The following is a 22,555-nucleotide window of genomic DNA, read 5'->3' on the forward strand; positions in this document are numbered from 1 at the left end:
GAACAGACCCTGTCGCTATAGAGTCACTAAAAATAAGAAATAATGGTTTATCTATTACATTACTTAGTTCTCTTAGTACTCGTGGGTGTATGCCATCCAGACCCGGAGATTTATCTATTTTAATCTTATTTAGCCGGTTTCGCACCTCTTCTTGGGTTAGATTGGTGACCCTTAATATAGGGTTTTCATTGTTTCTTGGGATTTCACCTAGCATTTCATTTTCCACCGTGAATACCGTGGAGAAGAAGGTGTTTAATATGTTAGCTTTTTCCTCGTCATCTACAACCATTCTTTCCTCACTATTTTTTAAGGGGCCTACATTTTCAGTTTTTATTCTTTTACTATTGATATAGTTGAAGAACAGTTTGGGATTAGTTTTACTCTCCTTAGCAATGTGCTTCTCTGTTTCCTTTTTGGCAGCTTTAATTAGTTTTTTAGATAAAGTATTTTTCTCCCTATAGTTTTTTAGAGCTTCAATGGTGCCATCCTGCTTTAGTAGTGCAAATGCTTTCTTTTTACTGTTAATTGCCTGTCTTACTTCTTTGTTTAGCCACATTGGGTTTTTCCTATTTCTAGTCCTTTTATTCCCACAAGGTATAAACCGCTTACACTGCCTATTTAGGATGTTCTTAAACATTTCCCATTTATTATCTGTATTCTCATTTCTGAGGATATTGTCCCAGTCTACCAGATTAAGGGCATCTCTAAGCTGTTCAAACTTTGCCTTCCTAAAGTTCAATGTTTTTGTGACTCCCTGACAAGTCCTAGTGAAAGACAGGTGAAACTGCACAATATTGTGGTCGCTATTTCCTAAATGCCCAACCACCTGCAGATTTGTTATTCTGTCAGGTCTATTAGATAGTATTAGGTCTAAAAGTGCTGCTCCTCTGGTTGGATTCTGCACCAATTGTGAAAGATAATTTTTCTTGGTTATTAGCAGAAACCTGTTGCCTTTATGGGTTTCACAGGTTTCTGTTTCCCAGTTAATATCCGGGTAGCTAAAGTCCCCCATAACCAGGACCTCATTATGGGTTGCAGCTTCATCTATCTGCTTTAGAAGTAGACTTTCCATGCTTTAGGTTATATTTGGGGGTTTGTAACAGACCCCAATGAGAATTTTGTTACCATTTTTCCCTCCATGAATTTCAACCCATATGGACTCGACATCCTCATTCCCTTCGCTAATATCCTCCCTTAAAGTGGACTTTAGACAAGACTTTACATAGAGACAAACCCCTCCTCCTCTCCGATTTTTACGATCCTTTCTAAACAGACTGTAACCCTGTAAGTTAACTGCCCAGTCATAGCTTTCATCTAACCATGTCTCGGTTATTCCCACTATGTCAAAGTTACCTGTAGATATTTCTGCTTCTAGTTCTTCCATCTTGTTTGTCAGGCTTCTGGCGTTTGCGAGCATGCAGTTTAGAGGATTTTGTTTTGTTCCAATCTCCTCACTGTGGATTGTTTTAGAAATGTTCTTACCTCCCTTCTGAGTATGTTTTCCTGGGTCGTCTTTGTTCGAGTCTAATGTTTTTCTTCCCGTCCCCTCTTCTTCTAGTTTAACGCCCTCCTGATGAGTGTAGCGAGTCTTCTGGCGAATGTGTGTTTCCCAGGTTTGTTGAGGTGTAGTCCGTCTCTGGCGAGGAGTCCATCATACCAGTAATTCACACCGTGGTCCAGGAATCCAAATCCTTGTTGTCTGCACCATCGTCTTAGCCAGTTGTTTGCATCAAGGATCCTGTTCCATCTCCTGGTGCCATGCCCGTCTACTGGAAGGATAGAAGAAAAAACTACCTGTGCATCCAGTTCCTTTACTTTCTTCCCCAACTCTTCAAAGTCCTTGCAGATTGTCGGTAGGTCCTTCCTTGCCGTGTCATTGGTGCCAACATGTATCAGAAGAAATGGGTGGACGTCCTTGGAGCTGAAGAGCTTTGGTATCCTATCGGTCACATCCTTGATCATCGCACCTGGAAGGCAGCATACTTCTCTTGCAGTTATGTCCGGTCTGCAGATGGCTGCTTCGGTGCCTCTCAGTAGTGAGTCTCCCACCACCACCACTCTTCGTTGCTTCTTGGCTGTACTTTTTGCTGTCACTTGTTGCTGTGTGCCCTTTTCTTTTTTGCTTGCTGGTATTGCTTCATTCTTAGGTGTGCCATCTTCATCCTCTACAAAGATTTGATATCGGTTCTTCAGTTGTGTGGTTGGTGATTTCTCCATGGTCTTCTTGCTTCTTTTGGTCACATGCTTCCACTCATCTGCTTTTGGAGGTTCTCTGACACTTTTTGCACCTTCTGTGACCAGTAGAGATGCTTCTGTTCTGTCTAGAAAGTCTTCATTCTCTTTGATGAGTTTCAAAGTTGCTATTCTTTCTTCCAGACCCCGCACCTTTTCTTCTAAAAGGGCCACTAGTCTACACTTCTGACAGGTGAAATTGGATTCTTCTTCTGGTCGATCTGTGAACATGTAGCACATGCTGCAGCTCACCATGTAGGTTGTCACATCTGCCATGTTGCTCCTAGATCCTGCTGACTTGCTGTGTGTTTTCCTTCTTGTGTAATCTACTCAGCCAAGCTCTCTTGCAATAATGTCCTACAGGCAAAAATTCACGCGCCGTAAGGCGCGCGGTTTGGTGATGCTTTCGAAGCAGCTGGTCCCGGCTGTATCCAACGATCTTCTAGCTTAGGGAGACTTCGCTTCTCCCAGAAGGCACCTGGAATATGCAAATTAGCCTCCTGAAGCTTGAATCCCTGGTTTGGTGATGCTTTCGAAGCAGCTGGTCCCGGCTGTATCCAACGATCTTCTAGCTTAGGGAGACTTCGCTTCTCCCAGAAGGCACCTGGAATATGCAAATTAGCCTCCTGAAGCTTGAATCCCTGGTTTGGTGATGCTTTCGAAGCAGCTGGTCCCGGCTGTATCCAACGATCTTCTAGCTTAGGGAGACTTCGCTTCTCCCAGAAGGCACCTGGAATATGCAAATTAGCCTCCTGAAGCTTGAATCCCTGGTTTGGTGATGCTTTCGAAGCAGCTGGTCCCGGCTGTATCCAACGATCTTCTAGCTTAGGGAGACTTCGCTTCTCCCAGAAGGCACCTGGAATATGCAAATTAGCCTCCTGAAGCTTGAATCCCTGGTTTGGTGATGCTTTCGAAGCAGCTGGTCCCGGCTGTATCCAACAATCTTCTAGCTTAGGGAGACTTCGCTTCTCCCAGAAGGCACCTGGAATATGCAAATTAGCCTCCTGAAGCTTGAATCCCTGGTTGAATCCCCTTGAATCCCTGACATCACCTATTGTGAATGGTGAATCCTGTGTTATCTACTGTATATAGAGGTGTTATCAGTCATTGTATAGGAGGAGGTGAGCTGTGACATCACCTATTGTGAATGGTGGTTCCTGTGTGATCTGCTGTATAGAGGTGTTATCAGTCATTATACAGGAGGTGAGCTGTGACATCACCTATTGTGAATAGTGGATCCTGTGTTATCTACTGTATATAGAGGTGTTATCAGTCACTGTACAGGAGGAGGTGAGCTGTGATATCACCTATTGTGATTGGTGGATCCTGTGTTACCTACTGTATATAGAGGTGTTATCAGTCATTGTACAGGAGGTGGTGAGCTGTGACATCAGCTATTGTAAATGGTGGATCCTGTGTAATCTACTGTATATAGAGGTGTTATCAATCATTGCACAGGAGGAGGTGAGCTGTGACATCACCTATTGTGAATGGTGAATCCTGTGTTATCTACTGTATATAGAGGTGTTATCAGTCATTGTACAGGAGCAGAAGGTGAGCTGTGACATCACCTATTGTGATTGGTGGATCCTGTGTTATCTACTGTATATAGAGGTGTTATCAGTCATTGTACAGGAGGTGAGCTGTGACATCATCTATTGTGAATGGTGGATCCTGTGTTATCTACTGTATATAGAGGTGTTATCAGTCATTGTACAGGAGGAGGAGGTGAGCTGTGATATCAGCTATTGTGAATGGTGGATCCTGTGTTATCTACTGTATATAGAGGTGTTATCAGTCACTGTACAGGAGGAGGAAGTGAGCTGTGACATCCCCTATTGTGAATCCAATTATCTACAGTGCCTTGCAAAAGCATTCTTCCTTAGCATTTTTTGTGTTTTGCTACCTCACAAACTAGAATTTCACTGTTTTTTTAGGGTTTGCATCAGTTCATGTAAATAACATGTCTACAACTGTGAACATTTTGGTTTTCTCTTTATTGTGAAGCAAACAACAAATAGGACAAAATATATGAAAACTTCAGTGTGCATAACTATTCAACACCCTAAAGTCAGTACTTTGTAGAGTCTCTATGAGCTTTCCAAATCTTTCCACTAGGATTTTTGCCCATTCAAGGCAAAACTTCTCCAGCTCCTTCAAGTTAGACGTTTCCTCTGGTGAGCAATAATTTTCAAGTCTGACCACAGATTCTCAATTGGATCAAGGTCTGGGCTTTGACTAGGTCACTCCAAAACATTTACATGTTCCCCTTAAACCACTCGACTGCTGCTTTAACAGTATGATTTGGGTCATTGTCTTGTTGTAAGTTGAACCTCTGTCCCAGTCTCAAATCACTAAGGCTTGGTTCCCATTGCGTTAATGGGAACGCGCTAACGGACAGCGCGTCCATTCACGGCAATGGGAACGCGCATCAGTAGCGCGTGCCATATTCGCAACAACGCGCCGGTGTTTTCTGGCGCGCCGCGGACGCTGCTTGCAGCGTCCGAGGCGCGCCCGCGGTCTGTTCCCCGCTCTCGCAGATCGGGGATCTGCGAGAGCGGGGACGTTACCGCGACCCCGAACCACGGCCCCATAGAAAACATTGCGTTAGCGCAATCCGCTAGCGCTAAACGGATTGCACTAACGCAATGTGACCCTAGCCTAACAGACTGAAACAAGTTTTGCTCAGAAATATCCCTGTATTTCAAACCATCCATATTACCCTTGACTTGGACCATTTTCCCTGTCCCTGCTGCCAAAAAACATTTCCACAGCATGATGCTGCCACTACCTTTCACTGTGGGGATAGTGTTCTTGGGGTGGGTGATGAGCCATGTTGGTTTGGTGCCAGATATAGTGTTTACCTTGGTGGCCAAAATGTTCAATTTTGGTCTCCTCTAACCACAGCACCTTCCTCCATACATTTGGGGAGTCTCCTACATGTCTCCTGGCAAACCTAACAATTTGTGTGTGAAGCTAGTCACTGTTCACTGCCAAGCTGTGAGCCAGGATAGTCAAGAAGTCCAAGGTCAGAGGCTATGAGGGTACGTCATAAAAAGGAAGAGACATAAGCGTAGTCAGGTAACGATCCGAGGTCAGAATACCAGGATAGAGGATCAGAGCAGAAGGGGTTAAACAGACGAGGTCCAAGGTCAGGCAACAAAAGATCAACATACACAACTTGAGGCACAGAGGAAACAAACCACACAAGCTGAATGAACATCTAGCAGAGGTCTTGAAGAAACAGCTCTGATAAAAGTAGCATGGCAATCACCTAGGATAACAAACACTTGGGAGAAAGACAGTCTCAGATTGGATAGTCGACTTGTCAATCAACACACTGTCAGCTCAGCATGTCCTTGTACCAGACAGAATGGCTGAGCTGTCAATCAAAGTAGACAGCTTCAGCACGCCCCGTCAGTAACTGCATCAGACACACTGAGGGGTGGAATCGTGACAGTGTGTGTAACTAAAGGCTTTTTTCTACCCACTCTTCCATAAAGCCTACCTCTATAGAGTGTAAGGATTATTGTGATCGTATGGTCAGATACTCCAGTCTCTGCAGGGCCTTCGGGGTAACCTTTGCTCTCTGTGCTGCTTCTCCGATTAACGTCCTCCTTGCCCAGACTGAGAGTTTTGGTGGGCGGCCCTCTCTTGGCAGATTTGTTGTGGCACCATGTTCTTTCCAGTTGATGATCATGAATTTGATGGTGCTTCGGGAAATGATTACAGATTGGGATATTTTTTTTTTTTAATAACCCACCCGACTTGTACTTCTCAACAACTTTGTCCCTAACTTGTTTAGAGATCTCCTGGCCTTCATGGTGTTGTTTGGATAGTGGTGTCTCCTTAATGGTGTTGCAGCCTCTGTGGCCTTTAAGAAATGGTAAAGTCTATATACTGACAGACATGTGACACTTAAATTGCACACAGGGGGACGTCCACTATGCATGTGACATGAGAGTAACTGCTTGGATCACAATTTTTTAGGGGCTTCATCGCAAAAAGGGTGAATACATATGCACATGCCAATGTTTAGCTATTTGAACCCATAAATTTAATTTATGCCTATATTTTTCTCACATCACTTCAACTTATACCATTTAGTGCAGATGCATCACAAACAAATCAGGATTACAAAACTATTTAAACACAGGTTGTAATGCAACAAAATAGGTAAAAAGCCAAGGAAGTGAATATTTTTACAAGCCAGTGTACTTTATATAGACATGTTATTAGTCTTTGTAAAGGTAAGCTGTGACATCATCTTTTGTGAATCCTTTATCTAATGTATATAGAAGTGTTAACTATTATTGTGCAGGAGAAGGTGAGCTGTGATATTACCTATTGTGAATCCTGTGTTATCTACTGTATATAGAGGTGTTATCAGTCATTGTACAGGAGGAGGTGAACTGTGACATCACCTATTGTGAATGGTGGATCCTCTGTTATCTACTGTATATAGAGGTGTATTCAGTCATTGTTCAGGAGGAGGAGGTGAGCTGCGACATCACCTATTGTGAATGGTGGATCCTGTGTTATCTACTCTGTATACAGGGGTGTTATCAGTCACTGTACAGGAGGAGGTGAGCTGTGACATCACCTATTGTGAATGGTGGATCCTGTGTTATCTACTGCAGAGGTGTCAAACTGCATTCCTCGAGGGCTGCAAACAGGTCATGTTTTCAGGATTTCCTTGTATTGCACAGGTGATAATTTAATCACCTGCACAGAATGATTCCAGCACCTTGTGCAATGCTAAGTAAATCCTGAAAACATGACCTGTTTGCAGCCCTCGAGGAATGCAGTTTGACACCTCTGATCTACTATATATAGAGGTGTTATCAGTCATTGTACAGGAGGAAGTGAGCTGTGATATCACCTATTGTGAATGGTGGATCCTGTCTTATCTACTGTATTTAGAGGTGTTATCAGTCATTGTACAGGAGGAGAACTGTGACATCACCTATTAGGTTCTGTAGAAGGACGTAGATCTGGGGATTTATTATCATGGAATATAGGCTGAACTGCATGGACAAATGTCTTTTTTCGGCCTTACTAACTATGTTACTATTATCAATCCTTTATCTACTGTATATAGAATTGTTAATTTATTGCACAGGCAGGGAGGAGGTGAGCTGTGACATCACCTATGATGAATTGAGGATTCTTTATATAGAAGTGCTACCCTTTATTGTTTTCGGGCTGTACTAAGTCTTCTGTACAGGGTGTGTTTGACTATTATCAGCTCTAGCAGTCAGTGTGAAAGCTGCAAGACGTCATGTACTCCCCATGTGACAGCTGCAGCCGATCACAAGCTTCAGTGGTCAAGTGCCATGTACTCCTGGTCAAGCCAATGGATACGTGAAATATAAATGATATCACCACTGCAGCCAACGTAAACTGAAGAGCAGCAGGGCGGACAATGTTGGGACAGTGGAAAATAAGGATCAGAATACATCAGTTACTTATTGTAGCTGTATTGTTTCTTTTGGCTTTAGAAAGCTCCTTTAAGTCCGGCGTCACACTGGCGTATTGCATCCGATGCAAGACCATCGGATGCGATATGCTAATGACAGGAGCCGGTTGTCATGTGTCTGTGCTCCGATTCTCTCGCACAGGGAGGATCGGAGCACAGCTGCGGAGGAGGCGGAGAAAGGAATTTCTCCATCTCCTCCATTGCTGGGGTCCGCTTATAACCGATATCCGAGTGGTGTGCGCTGTCTTACTCGCACCCATAGGCTTATATGGGTGCGAGTGAGCCGAGAGTTTTCCTCGGTCCGAGACAATCGCAGCATGCTGCGATTGTCTCGGACCGAGGAAAACGGCCGACAAAAAGTCGGCTGGTGGGAGCTGCCCCATATGGTAACATTGGTCCGAGTGCAATGCGATTTTTTATTGCATTGCACTCGGCCGTTTAAAACGCCAGTGTGACGCCGGCCTAAGACATTCATACACATTGAAGCTGGACAATCTTTTTGATTTCTACGTAAGTAGACAACAATCTAATATCTACAAAAAAGACTTTTTTTATCTGTGTGATAGGCAGTTTATAATCAGATTTGTTCAGTGTCTGTTATTACCATCCATATGCCAGCTGTTTTTCTTGTCTCCGAAAAAAATAACTGAGGTATCCTAACTCTTCATAGCATCCAGTCGGTAAAACTCAGACAGCACATGGATGAAGTATTACACACTGGCTATTTAAATTTTGGGGTTGCGGTACACGTCGATTAAGGAAATGGATGTCACCCAAGTGGGGTTCGATTTTGTTCAGGGACCCATAGACTTCAATTGGTAATCTTTATATGACACTTTAATCAAAATTGGACAGGTCTCCGCAATTTTCCACGGATCGCTCAGCCCATGGAAAAAAATGACAGAAATATGAATGGCTCCATAGGATACCAAAGGTACGAGTGCTAGCCATGAAAACCATGGAGAGCAAACATACAAGAACAAGAGACGCGTGAATGAGCCCTTAGGCTATATTCACACTTAGCGGTTTTTACCGCGGAACCGCCGCGATTTTGATGCTGCGGGTCCGCAGCAGTTTCCATAGCGTTTACAGTAACATGTAAACCCTATGGAAACCGCAAACCGCTGTGCACATGCTGCGGGAAAAACCGCGCGGGAACGCAGCGGTTTACAACCCGCAGCATGTCACTTCTTTGTGCAGAATCGCTGCGATTCTGCACCCATAGGAATACATTGAACCGCTTACTTCCCGCATGGGGCTGTGCCCACGTTGCGGGAAGTAAGCGGATAATGTGCGGGTGGTACCCGGGGTGGAGGAGAGGAGACTCTCCTCCAGGCCCTGGGAACCATATTTGGGGTTAAAAAATAAAAAATCTGGTTATACTCACCCTCTGATGTCCGGAGCTCCTGGGCGCTGCACGCGGCTGTCCGGTCAGAGTTGCTGTGCGACCAGGACCTGCGGTGACGTCGCGGTCACATGACCGTGACGTCACGAAGGGTCCTTCTCCCACAGCATCTTAGGAACCGGACCGCCGGGTGCAGCGCCCAGGAGATCCGGACATCAGAGGGTGAGTATAACCAATTTTTATTATTTTTAACATTACTATTGATGCTGCATATTGCTGCATATGCAGCATCAATAGTATAGGCGGAAACCCGCAGCGGAAAACGCGGAACAAACCGCGATAAATCTGCAGGGAAAACCGCAGTTGTTTTGCCCTGCAGATTTATCAAATCCGCTGCGGGAGAACCCGCAGGGACCCGACGCAAGGTGTGAACATAGCCTTAAACTTTGAAGGATGCTTATTCCATTTGACTTTATTTGGGGAGCGTGTGATCTGTTACGAGTTGTTACTTTCCTTCATGTTAGCTAGCAATTTTTTGTAGTGCTCCCTTCTCTAGCAATATATTTTATGAATTTTCTATGCCTCTCTGTCTATGAAGCATGTAATTAAATAGTTTTTCTAATCAGTGTATTTTTCATTTATTTATTGCAATACTTTGAATTCAATTAACTATTTACTATGTGCAATACTCTGGTGACAATGCCTTAAGGTACCTTCACACTCAGCAACTTTGCAACGAGAACGACAACGATCCGTGTTCTTGTAGCTTCCTGGATAGCGATCCCGTTGTGTTTGACACGCAGCAGCGATCTGGATCCCGCTGTGCCATCGCTGGTCGGAGCTAGAAGTCCAGAACTTTATTTCGTCGCCAGGTCGGCGTGTTTTGTCGTGTTTGACATCAAAAGCAACGATGCCAGCAACGTTTTACATGGAGCGAACAACCAGCGAGAACGATAAGTGAGTCGCCGTTACGTCACTGGATCACTCCTGCATCGTTCTGGAGCTGCTGTGTTTGATGTCTCTACAGCGACCTAAACAGCGACGCTCCAGCGATCGGCTCGTTGTCTATATCGCTGCAGCGTCGCTGAGTGTGACGGTACCTTTAGTATCTGAATCCTTTGTCTTTGCTATCACGATCTCCATTTTTTGTAGCCATTTAGCTAATACATGGACATGTGAAATCTTACATTCTTCACTGCATGTTTTTGCAGTTTTCTTGTCCAGAGTGAATGAGGGTCTCTTTATAAACGTAGACCCTCTGTGCTATGACCAATTTTAATGTTTGCTCTTTCCTTTCCCTATACTTCTCCAGAGTCCCATTTTTTATTTTCTTTTTCCATTGACAGTCACATGAGAGTTTGTTTTATGCGGGATGAGTTGTAATTTTAAATGACAGTATTCATTTTACCAAATCATGTACTGAATAACAGGAAAAACATTTTAAGTGCAGTTGAATGGCAAGAAAAAATAAAAAAATCAAATGTTTGGGTTTTGTTTTAATGCCGTGCATTGTGCAATATAAAATAACCTGTCAACATTATTCAACAGGTCAGTACGATTATGGCAATACCAAACATATAGAATTTCTAATTATTGAAAATAATTATGAAATTTATTAAAAAAATAAAAGTTGTTTCTAAAGTTTTAAAAGGAGAGTGATTTGATTGTTTTACAAAATCTTTCAACAATAAGCTCTAATTCAGCTCCATCAACAGAACAAAAAAAAAAGTTATGGGTGTCAGAAAATGTAGACACTAACCAAATACGTTCGGAAAGTTAAATTTTTTTAGTCACTAAAATAGTAAAAAAAAACCAAAAAAAAAACACAAACTGTTTTTGGTATCACCATAATTGTACTCGTCCAGAGAATCGTATTTCACAACACAATGAACACTGTAAAAGCCGAATAAAAAAACATTGAAGAAAGTTTTTTGCAACATGTCAACCTACTTGGAATATTTCCCATTTTTCCGTTCATTGTAAGGTAAAGTGAATAGCATTTTTCATAAGTACTATTACAGAAAAAAAAAGCCCTCACAAGACTATGATGAAGGGGAAAAAAGTTTTGGAAAAATGAAAAAAAAAAATCATAATCGATAAAAAAAAACCCTCAGTCTTTGAATGGTTAAAACAATGGAAAAAGTTCCATTACTTGCAGGGCAACTGCATCTTTGTACTTGTTATTGTATTGCAGCAGTAGCACATTTGCACTTGCCCATTAATTTCACTTTCTTAGGTGCTGACTTTTGCTATTTTTACAGCATATCTGCAAGAAAACTGCATCATTCAGCAAACTGAGTCAATGGGGATACAATATTTGATGCCACATGTATAATAAAAATCCATATAGTTTATCCTAATATGCATTTAAGCTTTTATTGGCATTTTAAGGGTTGGGGTTCATAACATTTTTCCTTCATATTTAGGTATTGTCCAATAGTGCTTAGAAATACAAGTAACATTGCAATTTACGGATTGTTAAAATTTTCATCCGTTCTTGCGGAACTAACACTTTTTTTTTAAGTTTACAGCTTGTTGCCCTGAAGACTGACCACAGCTTCAAGACGGCAGAACATGTACAGCACTTACAACCTCTTTTCTATTGAGCTTGTAAGTGCTGTTTTGAAGCTGCCAGGACCACTGGGGCGTGCCATAACCTCCTAATCCCTGCCTACTTCAGCCTAGTGCACAAGCTAGACAGCAGCGATAATCGATATTCTCTGCAACGAGCTACAAATAAGGCCGGCGTCACACTCGGCGTAAGACAATACGGTCCGTATATTACGGCCGTAATATGCAGAAAAGTCCCCAAAATAGTGGTCCGTAGCTCCTCCGTAGGCAGGGTGTGTTAGCGTATTTTGCGCATGGCATCCTCCGTATGTAATCCGTATGGCATCCGTACTGCGTGTTTTTCTCGCAGGCTTGCAAAACCGACATACGGCAATACAAGGGATCCATGTGTAAAAAAAACCCATAAAAACATATATACTGATATATATATATATATATATATATTTATTTCAGTAGACACATATGTATATATATTAATATTTCATACAGCGCGAGATAGCTTTAAAGCCGGTAATTCAATTGCCGGCTTTTGCCATCTCCTTCCAAAACCCGACATGATATGAGACATGGTTTACATACAGCCAGAGTAGTAAAGCCAGTGACTGAGGGCAGATATTAATAGCCTGGAGAGGGTCCATGGTTATTGCCCCCCCCCCCCCCACCCCTGGCTAAAAACATCTGCCCCCAGCCACCCCAGAAAAGGCACATCTGGAAGATGCGCCTATTCTGGCACTTGGCCACTATCTTCCCATTCCCGTGTAGCGGTGGGATATGGGGTAATGAAGGGTTAATGCCACCTTGCTATTGTAAGGTGACATTAAGCCAAATTAATAATGGAGAGGCGTCAATTATGACATTATGAGCCCACACCAATTTTTTCCACCATTTAACCCTTCAATTTAATAGCTAGAACGGCCAAATTTTGCATATACACACTACTAACATTAGCAGTGTAGAATATGCAAAAAAAATGGGGATATGACATGGTTTACTGTATGTAAACAATGTCTCATGTCGGGTTTAGGAAGGAGATAGCAAAAGCTGGCAATTGAATTATCGGCTTTAAAGCCATCTAGCGCTGGATGAAATAGTAATATATATATACATATATGTGTCTCAATGACATTATATATATATATATATATACCTATTCTATGTGTCCACATTTATTCCACCTATTCTACTGTAAGCTGTCAGTGTGATTTTACTGTACACCGCAATGAATTGCCGGCTTTTCTCTCTAACACCGCTGCGTATTTCTCGCAAGTCACACTGCTGGTCCGTGTGTAATCCGTATTTTTCTGGCTTCCATAGACTTTCATTGGCATGCTGCGATTTTCTACGGCCGTAGAAAGCCGTATAATACAGATCAGTAAAATACGTCAGATAGGAGCAGGGGCATAGAGAATAATTGGCCGTGTGTAATGCATGTTTTACGGACATATTTTATGCCCTCATACGTCCGTAAAACTCGCTAGTGTGACTCCGGCCTAAAACAAAAAGTATAATATCTTTAAAAAAAATGGCTGCAAGTTTTAACCCCTTCAAGTCGCAGCCCTTTTTCATTTTTGTTTTTCGCTCCCCTCCTTCCCAGAGCCATAACTTTTTTATTTTTCCGTCAATATGGCCATGTAAGGGCTTGTTTTTTTGCGGGACAAGTTGTACTTTACTTTCCAAGTGTGGTGAAATTGCAAACAAAGTGCTATCCCACACTTGTTTTTTGTTTGCCGTTTTTGCTAGGTTCACTAAATGCTAAAACCGACAAGCCATTATGATTCTCCAGGTCATTACAAGTTCATAGACACCAAACAAGTCTAGTTTCTTTTTTATCTAAGTGGTGAAAAAAAATTCTAAACTTTGCTAAAGAAAAAAAAATTGCAACATTTTCCGATACCCATAGCGTCTCCATTTTTCGTGATCCGGGGTTGGGTGAGGGCTTACTTTTTGTGTGCAGAGCTGACATTTTTAATGATACCATGTTGGTGCAGATACGTTCTTTTGATCGCCAGTTATTGCATTTTAATGCAATGTCACGGCGACCAAAAAACGTAATTCTGGCGTTTTGAATTTTTTTTTCGCAACGCCGTTTAGCGATCAGGTTAATGCTTTTTTTATTGATAGATCAGGTGATTCTGAACGCGGCAATACCAATTATGTGTGGGCTTTTTTTATGGTTTTATTTTGAATGGGGCGAGATTTTAACTTTTATAATTTTTAAAACATTTTTTTTTTTTTTTGCCATGCTTCAATAGCCTCCATGGGAGGCTAGAAGCTGGCATAACCCGATCGGGTCTGCTACATAGGAGCGAAGCTCAGATCGCTATGTAGTAGAATTGCTGTATTGCTATGAGCGCCGACCACAGGGTGGCGCTCACAGCAATCTGGCATCGACAACCAATATACCTCTGGTTGTCATGCTGACGCATTGCTGACCCCCGATCACGTGACGGAGGTCAGCGGTGCACTAGTTAAATGCCGCTGTCAGCGTTTGACAGCGGCATTTAACCCCTTTCTGACATCGGACGTACTATCCCGTCGAGGTGGGGTGGGCCCCTATGACCACCGACAGGATAGTACGTCCAGCGCGATCGGCGGCGCTCACGGGGGGAGCGCGGCTCATCGCGGCCGGGTGTCAGCTGCCTATCGCAGCTGACATCCGGCACTATGTGCCAGGAGCGGTCACGGACCGCTCCCGGCACATTAACCCCCGGCACACCGCGATCAAATATGATCGCGATGTGCCGGCGGTGCAAGGAAGCATCGCGCAGGGAGGGGGCTCCCTGCGAGCTTCCCTGAGCCCCCCGCAGCAACGCGATGTGATCGCGTTGCTGCGAGGGTCTGAATACCTCCCTCCCTGCTCCAGGCCCGGATCCAAGATGGCCGCGGCATCCGGGTCCTGCAGGGAGGGAGGTGGCTTCACAGAGCCTGCTCAGAGCAGGCACTGTGAAGCCTGCAGCACTAAGTCAGATCGGTGATCTGACAAAGTGCTGTGCAAACTGTCAGATCACCGATCTGTGATGTTCCCCCCTGGGACAAAGTAAAAAAAAAAAAAAAAATTCCAAATGTGTAAAAAAAATAAAATAAATAATATTCCTAAATAATGAAAACAAAAAAAATATTCCCATAAATACATTTCTTTATCTAAATAAAAAAAAACAAACAATAAAAGTACACATATTTAGTATCGCTGCGTCCGTAACGACCCGACCTATAGAACTGGCCCACTAGTTAACCCCTTCAGTAAACACCGTAAGAAAAAAGAAAAAAAAAAAAAAAAACGAGGCAAAAAACGCTTTATCATACCGCAGAACAAAAAGTGGAATAACACGCGATCAAAAAGACAGATATAAATGACCATGGTACCGCTGAAAACGTCATCTTGTCCCGCAAAAAACGAGCCGCCACACAGCATCATCAGCAAAAAAATAAAAAAGTTATAGTCCTGAGAATAAAGTGATGCAAAAATAATTATTTTTTTCTATAAAATAGTTTTTATTGTATAAAAGCGCCAAAACATAAAAAAATGATATAAATAAGGTGTCGCTGTAATCGTACTGACCCGAAGAATTTTACCAAACGCAGAACGGTATAAACGCCTCCCCCCAAAAAAATTCATGAATAGCTGGTTTTTGGTCATTCTGCCTCACAAAAATCGGAATAAAAAGAGATCAAAAAATGTCACGTGCCCGAAAATGTTACCAATAAAAACGTCAACTCGTCCCGCAAAAAACAAGACCTCACATGACTCTGTGGACTCAAATATGGAAAAATTATAGCTCTCAAAATGTGGTAACGCCAAAAATATTTTTTGCAATAAAAAGCTTCTTTCAGTGTGTGACGGCTGCCAATCATAAAAATCCGCTAAAAAAAACACTATAAAAGTAAATCAAACCCCCCTTCATCACCCCCTTAGTTAGGGAAAAAATAAAAAAATGTATTTATTTCCATTTTCCCATTAGGGCTAGGGTTAGGGCTACAGTTTGGGTTGGGGCTAAAGTTACAGTTAGGGTTTAAATTACATTTACAGTTGGGAATAGGGTTGGGATTAGGGTTAGGGGTGTGTCAGGGTTAGAGGTGTGGTTAGGGTTACTGTTGGGATTAGGGTTAGGGGTGTGTTTGGATTAGGGTTTCAGTTATAATTGGGGGGTTTCCACTGTTTAGGCACATCAGGGGCTCTCCAAACGCGACATGGCGTCCGATCTCAATTCCAGCCAATTCTGCGTTGAAAAAGTAAAACAGGGCTTCTTCCCTTCCGAGCTCTCCCGTGTACCCAAACAGGGGTTTACCCAAACATTTGGGGTATCAGCGTACTCGGGACAAATAGGACAACAACTTTTGGGGTCCAATTTCTCCTGTTACCCTTGGGAAAATAAAAAACTGGGGGCTAAAAAATTATTTTTGTGGGGAAAAAAAAGATTTTTTATTTTCACGGCTCTGCGTTATAAACTGTAGTGAAACACTTGGGGGTTCAAAGTTCTCACAACACATCTAGATAAGTTCCCTGGGGGGTATAGTTTCCAATATGGGGTCACTTGTGGGGGGTTTCTACTGTTTAGGTACATTAGGGGTTCTGCAAATGCAATGTAACGCCTGCAGACCATTCCATCTAAGTCTGCATTCCAAATGGCACTCCTTCCCTTCCGAGCCTTCCCATGCGCCCAAACGGTGGTTCCCCCCCACATATGGGGTATCAGCGTACTCAGGACAAATTGGACAACAACTTTTGGGGTCGAATTTCTCCTCTTACCCTCGGGAAAATACAAAACTGGGGGCTAAAAAATAATTTTTGTGGAAAAAAATGTTTGTTTTATTTTAAGGGCTCTCCATTATAAGCTTCTGTGAAGCCCTTGGTGGGTCAAAGCGCTCACCACACATCTAGATAAGTTCCTTAGGGGGTCTACTTTCCAAAATGGTGTCACTTGTGGGGGGGTTTCAATGTTTAGGCACATCAGTGGCTCTCCAAACGCAACATGGCGTCCCATCTCAATTCCTGTCAATTTTGCATTGAAAAGTCAAATGGCGCTCCTTCGCTTCCGAGCTCTGCCATGCGCCCAAACAGTGGTTTACCCCCACATGTGGGGTATGGGCGTACTCAGGAAAAATTGTACAACAATGTTTGGGGTCCATTTTCTCCTGTTACCCTTGGTAAAATAAAACAAATTGGAGCTGAATTAATTTTTTTTGTGAAAAAAAGTTAAATGTTCATTTTTATTTAAACATTCAAAAAATTCCTGTGAAGCACCAGAAGGGTTAATAAACTTCTTGAATATGGTTTTGAGCACCTTGAGGGGGTAGTTTTTAGAATGGTGTCACAATTGGGTATTTTCTATCATATAGACCCCTCAAAATGACTTCAAATGAGATGTGGTCCCTAAAAAAAAAAAAAATGGTGTTGTATAAATGAGAAATTGCTGGTCAACTTTTAACCCTTGTAACTCCCTAACAAAAAAAAAATTTTGGTTCCAAAATTGTGCTGATGTAAAGTAGACATGTGGGAAATGTTACTTATTAAGTATTTTGTGTGACATATCTCTGTGATTTAATTGCATAAAAATTCAAAGTTGGAAAATTGCGAAATTTTCATAATTTTCGCCAAATTTCCGTTTTTTTCACAAATAAACGCAGGTACTATCAAAGAATTTTTACCATTGTCATGAAGTACAATATGTCACGAGAAAACAATGTCAGAATCACCAAGATCCGTTGAAGCTTTCCAGAGTTATAACCTCATAAAGGGACAGTGGTCAGAATTGTAAAAATTGGCCCGGTCATTAACGTGCAAACCACCCTTGGGGGTAAAGGGGTTAACTAGTTAATGGCAGCAGGTGAATTGCGATTCCACCCGCTGCTATTGCGGGCACATGTCATCTGTTCAAAACAGCTGACATGTCCCGGCTTTGAGGTAGGCACACCGCCAGAGCCCACTTCAAAGGGGGAGATGTGACATGCGCCGTACTAGTACGGCGCATGTCACGAAGGGGTTAATAAGCAATAAATCGCAAAAGTACCTGTTTTTACAAGCACTATCCGACAATACCCATCTTTGAAGATGGGAATATTAGGCCGCCGTCACACTTGCAACTGCAATGTGAGTCTCTCGCCTCAATACCCGGCACTGCCGCCGGCAGTTCGGAGCATTCAGCTGCATAGAAATACATGCAGCCGTGCATTCCGGTCCCAAGTGCCGGGTATTGAGGAGCGAGTTTCTCGCATTGCACTTGCAAGTGTGGAATTAAGGGTGTTATATAAGCAAGTAAAAATAAAATACAGGAACCGATGAGGAATATACTGTAGTAGGACGCAGATATATAGAGATTGGAGGTTACAGACTGGTGATAGAGGACACTAGTTATGCGATATACAGACACCACTAGCTGAAGGATACAGATCTTAGCTGAAGGTGCAGCGTGAACAATGCTAATCACTGGAGTCAGGAGAGTACAGAGGCTGATGGATGCCTGCAGTTAGAAAACAGACTGGATACTAGATGTGTAATATTATGATACAGTCGCTGAATGAATAGTGAAGATAAGGGCAGCTGGTAGGGGACACTAGATACATAATACAGTAGGAGGCTGATAACTAGTTGTGTAGGATACTAGACGTGTAACACCGTATGATACAGTTGCTAAATAACTGGTGACTGTAAGGGCTGATAAGGGGATTCTGGATACAGGGGCAAACAATATCCATTGGTGAAACCTGGTGCCCAATACCACCTCCAAAACAGCACATACAGGCATTCATTATGGTGATTTATTGGACTCCAAAGGGAGTCCCTGCACAAGGGCCCTCTTCTGTGCGTCCACCCATCTAGATAAATAATACAGGACGATAGAGCTGATAACTGTAGTTGGAATATACAGGCAGGTGATGGAGGATACTAGATATATTTTATGATGCAGGAGATGATGACGATACCACACAAGCTTGTAATTGTGAATACTATATGTGCAGTAGGACAGATGCTGAATGACGCCGATGACTGTACTGGTGGTGGGGGATACTCTATACATAATAGAGTAACATGCAGGATGTGATGGTAGTGAGGACAAAGGCTGGAGTAAGCTATATATTTTACAGTAGGATAGTTATAACCAATTAGAAGGTTATTACACGTCTATGGTGGGACAGTGGCTGAATGATGCTGATGACTACTGACAATAAGGGCTGTTCGTGGGGAAACTAAGTCCAAAATACTGCAGTATACAGGAGCTGATTAGTGGGGACACAGACTGGTGATGTTACTTATGCTCTGTAACATGATGGTGACAGGGATTACAGCTGCTGGATGATGAAGTTGTGGGCAGAGGATGCTTCAGACTGAATCACAGGAGGAGATGTACAGGAGGCCGGGGACGAGACAGGCACAGTAGGTTGGGACGAGACAGGCACAGGAGGTTGGGACGAGACAGGCACAGGAGGAGGCCAGGGCTGGGACAGGCACAGTAGGTTGGGACGAGGCAGGCACAGGAGGTTGGGACGAGGCAGGCACAGGAGGTTGGGACGAGACAGGCACAGGAGGTTGGGACGAGGCAGGCACAGGAGGTTGGGACGAGACAGGCACAGGAGGTTGGGACGAGACAGGCACAGGAGGTTGGGACGAGACAGGCACAGGAGGTTGGGACGAGACAGGCACAGGAGGTTGGGACGAGACAGGCACAGGAGGTTGGGACGAGACAGGCACAGGAGGTTGGGACGAGACAGGCACAGGAGGTTGGGACGAGACAGGCACAGGAGGTTGGGACGAGACAGGCACAGGAGGTTGGGACGAGACAGGCACAGGAGGTTGGGACGAGACAGGCACAGGAGGTTGGGACGAGACAGGCACAGGAGGTTGGGACGAGACAGGCACAGGAGGTTGGGACGAGACAGGCACAGGAGGTTGGGACGAGACAGGCACAGGAGGTTGGGACGAGACAGGCACAGGAGGTTGGGACGAGACAGGCACAGGAGGTTGGGACGAGACCGGCACAGGACGTTGGGACGAGACCGGCACAGGACGTTGGGACGAGACAGGCACAGGACGTTGGGACGAGACAGGCACAGGACGTTGGGACGAGACAGGCACAGGACGTTGGGACGAGACAGGCACAGGACGTTGGGACGAGACAGGCACAGGACGTTGGGACGAGACAGGCACAGGACGTTGGGACGAGACAGGCACAGGACGTTGGGACGAGACAGGCACAGGACGTTGGGACGAGACAGGCACAGGACGTTGGGACGAGACAGGCACAGGACGTTGGGACGAGACAGGCACAGGACGTTGGGACGAGACAGGCACAGGACGTTGGGACGAGACAGGCACAGGACGTTGGGACGAGACAGGCACAGGACGTTGGGACGAGACAGGCACAGGACGTTGGGACGAGACAGGCACAGGACGTTGGGACGAGACAGGCACAGGAGGAGGCCAGGGCTGGGACAGGCACAGTAGGTTGGGATGAGGCAGGCACAGTAGTTTGGGATGAGACATGCACAGGAGGAGGCCAGGGCTGGGACAGGCACAGTAGGTTGGGATGAGGCAGGCACAGGACGTTGGGACGAGACAGGCACAGGACGTTGGGATGAGACAGGCACAGGCTGGGGGTGTAGCAGCCCTCACCCTTCTTGAACTCCTCCAGCACCGCGTCCAGTCGGGTGTCATTGAAGACGCAGTGCAGGGGTCGGTGGTAGAAGCGGGTGACCGTCTGCAGGGAGGTGCAGTCATCCGGGTCCACGAAGGCCAGATCCTTGACGAACAGGATATCCACGATGTTGGCGCGGTCGTCGCCCTCGTACACCGGGATGCGGGTGTATCCACTGCGCAGGATCTCGGAGACGGTGCTGAAGTCCAGCACGGCGTCCGAGCGCAGCATGAAGCAGTCTCCCAGCGGGGTGAGCACGTCCTCCACCACCTTGGTGCGGAGCTCCAGGGCGCCCTGGATGATGTTCAGCTCCTCCTTCACCAGGTCGTTGTAGGGATCGGCCGCCCGCAGCATCTCCAGCAGCTTCTCCCGGGTGTAGAAGGTGCTGATCTCCTGGCGCAGCGCCCAGTCCAGCAGGCGGCTCAGCGGGTAGGACAGCGGGAAGGTGACCGCCATCAGCAGGCGGGTGAGGCACAGCGTGCGGGAGGCGATGGCCAGGCCGTGCCGGGAACACACCGAGTAGGGAGCCACTTCCCCGCACAGAAAGACGCAGGCGGTGCAGAGCAGCACGGAGACCCAGGGCTCCGCGGGGAGGGACGAGCACAGCCAGCCGGCCAGGGAGGCGTTCGCCAGCGCGTTGCCCAGCAGCAGGGTGCAGAGCAGGTAGGAGCCCCGGGCGCGCACCGACTGCACCCTCCGGGCGTGCTCCTTCTCCGCCGGGGAGCCGCTGTTCTGCAGCACCCGCAGCTCCACCGGGTCCAGGGAGAGCAGGCTGAGGCGGAGGCCGCTGAAGAGCGCGGACATGGCGAGCAGCAGCAGCGCCACCAGAGCCCGCAGCCAGGCCGGCATCGCCTCGGCAGCTTCCCGGACCTCCAGCACGAAGTGCTCCCCGCCATGGTGCTCCCAGCGCCGCCCGTCAAAGGCGCAGAGCGAGAAGAGCTTCCCCCGCTCCCCTTTCCGCAGCTCCCGGACCCTGACTTCCACCAGGGCCGAGCCTCCGTGAGGGGAGGGCTGCAGAGGGCCGAGCACCTCCACATCCGAAGCCCAGGCCCCTTCATCCAGGCACGGGTCACCTCCCGCCCGCGGCTCCTCGATGAACACCAGTCTGGGGGGAGGGCCGGAGCCGTTACCCGCGGAGCTCGGCTGCTGGTGATGCAGCTGCTGCTGAGCCGAGAGCGGAGGCTGGAAGTACAGGCGCAGGGTAAAGCGGGTCCCCTCAGCCGCCCGCAGAGTGCCTCCCTCCAGGGACACACGGCCGCCCACCGTGTCCTCCGGCCGGAGACCGAGCAGCCAGGAAGACGCGGGCCGTGGAGACAGGGAGATGAGGAAGAGGAGGACGGCACCGGGAGCGGCCGCCTCCGCCATGCTGAGCCCTCCTCACAGCTCTGACAGGAGGAAGGAGGCGCTGACTGCGCGGGGAAGCGGCTGCGCGTCACATGACTCTCAGCGTCCTTGGTATAGGTCAGAGGAGTGTCATGTGATCGCTAACGTCTCCGCCCACTCAGAGAAGACGTCACTTGTGCGTGTGAAGTAAAGCTGTAATGAAAAAAAGGCGGGAAGGTGATAAGGGGTAAAGGAAGCGCGGGGGAGCGCGAGTGTAGGTCATGTGACTTCAAAGACGTCTTAGGATTGGAAGAAAGTGACACGTGATCACTGGTTTAGCGACAGTAGCTTAGAAAAATGGCGGGAAGCTTACCTGAGGTAACTTCAAAGTCTTTCTTTTTAATTTTTAATAATAAAGCTTATATTTTGTCCAGTGACTAATTATTTTCTTGTAGCAAAAAAAAAATTTAAATCACGAAATACTGCATCTCATTTAGCTTTTGCAGCCAATCGGAGCAAAGTTTTTATTTATGAACCTTCTGTGGAAAAAAAGCAACCAATCAAAGTGCAGATTTTAGTCATAAAAAAATTAAAGCCTGATTGTGATTGGTTGCTATGTGAGACCCTTCGGTTGTAGGAACCCGACGACCATTTTATGTAATTTCTTTGGAGGAATTGATGATTTTTTTTTTTTACACACCGACCATGGTCCTCTCAAAGCAAAGGTCATATTATTAGTCATTTCTGTTTCTAGAGGGCGGCCATTACAGCTCCCTGGGCACAAGAGCTATGGGTCTAGTCTAACAGTATAAATGTGTGAGATGTGGTAAAATGGCGGCAGCATTGCCGTCTCTCAGTGTTTTCTTTTGACGGGAAAACAATGATCCTTTCGTGTAAAACGTACCTCGCCTCCATTCACGCAGCAAAGTCACATGTTTGGCGCAAATTGTAAGCATGAATTGCTGTGAATACAGT

At 45.5% G+C, this 22,555-nt stretch overlaps 1 protein-coding gene across 2 annotated transcripts in view; it reads right to left on the minus strand.

Moving 5' to 3' along the window:
* The window catches only part of CNNM1 (cyclin and CBS domain divalent metal cation transport mediator 1), a 46,890-nt gene extending 25,246 nt beyond the window's left edge, over positions 1-21,644 (minus strand). For both annotated transcript variants that reach the window (XM_069753998.1, XM_069753997.1), the window contains exon 1: positions 20,236-21,644. In XM_069753998.1, coding sequence (XP_069610099.1) covers positions 20,236-21,622 — 1,387 coding nt within the window. In that variant the 5' untranslated portion in view covers positions 21,623-21,644. The remainder of the gene's footprint in view (positions 1-20,235) is intronic.
* Between the last annotated feature and the right edge of the window lie 911 nt (positions 21,645-22,555).

The sequence above is a fragment of the Ranitomeya imitator genome, chromosome 2 (assembly GCF_032444005.1).
Source record: "Ranitomeya imitator isolate aRanImi1 chromosome 2, aRanImi1.pri, whole genome shotgun sequence".
Lineage (NCBI taxonomy): Eukaryota > Metazoa > Chordata > Amphibia > Anura > Dendrobatidae > Ranitomeya > Ranitomeya imitator.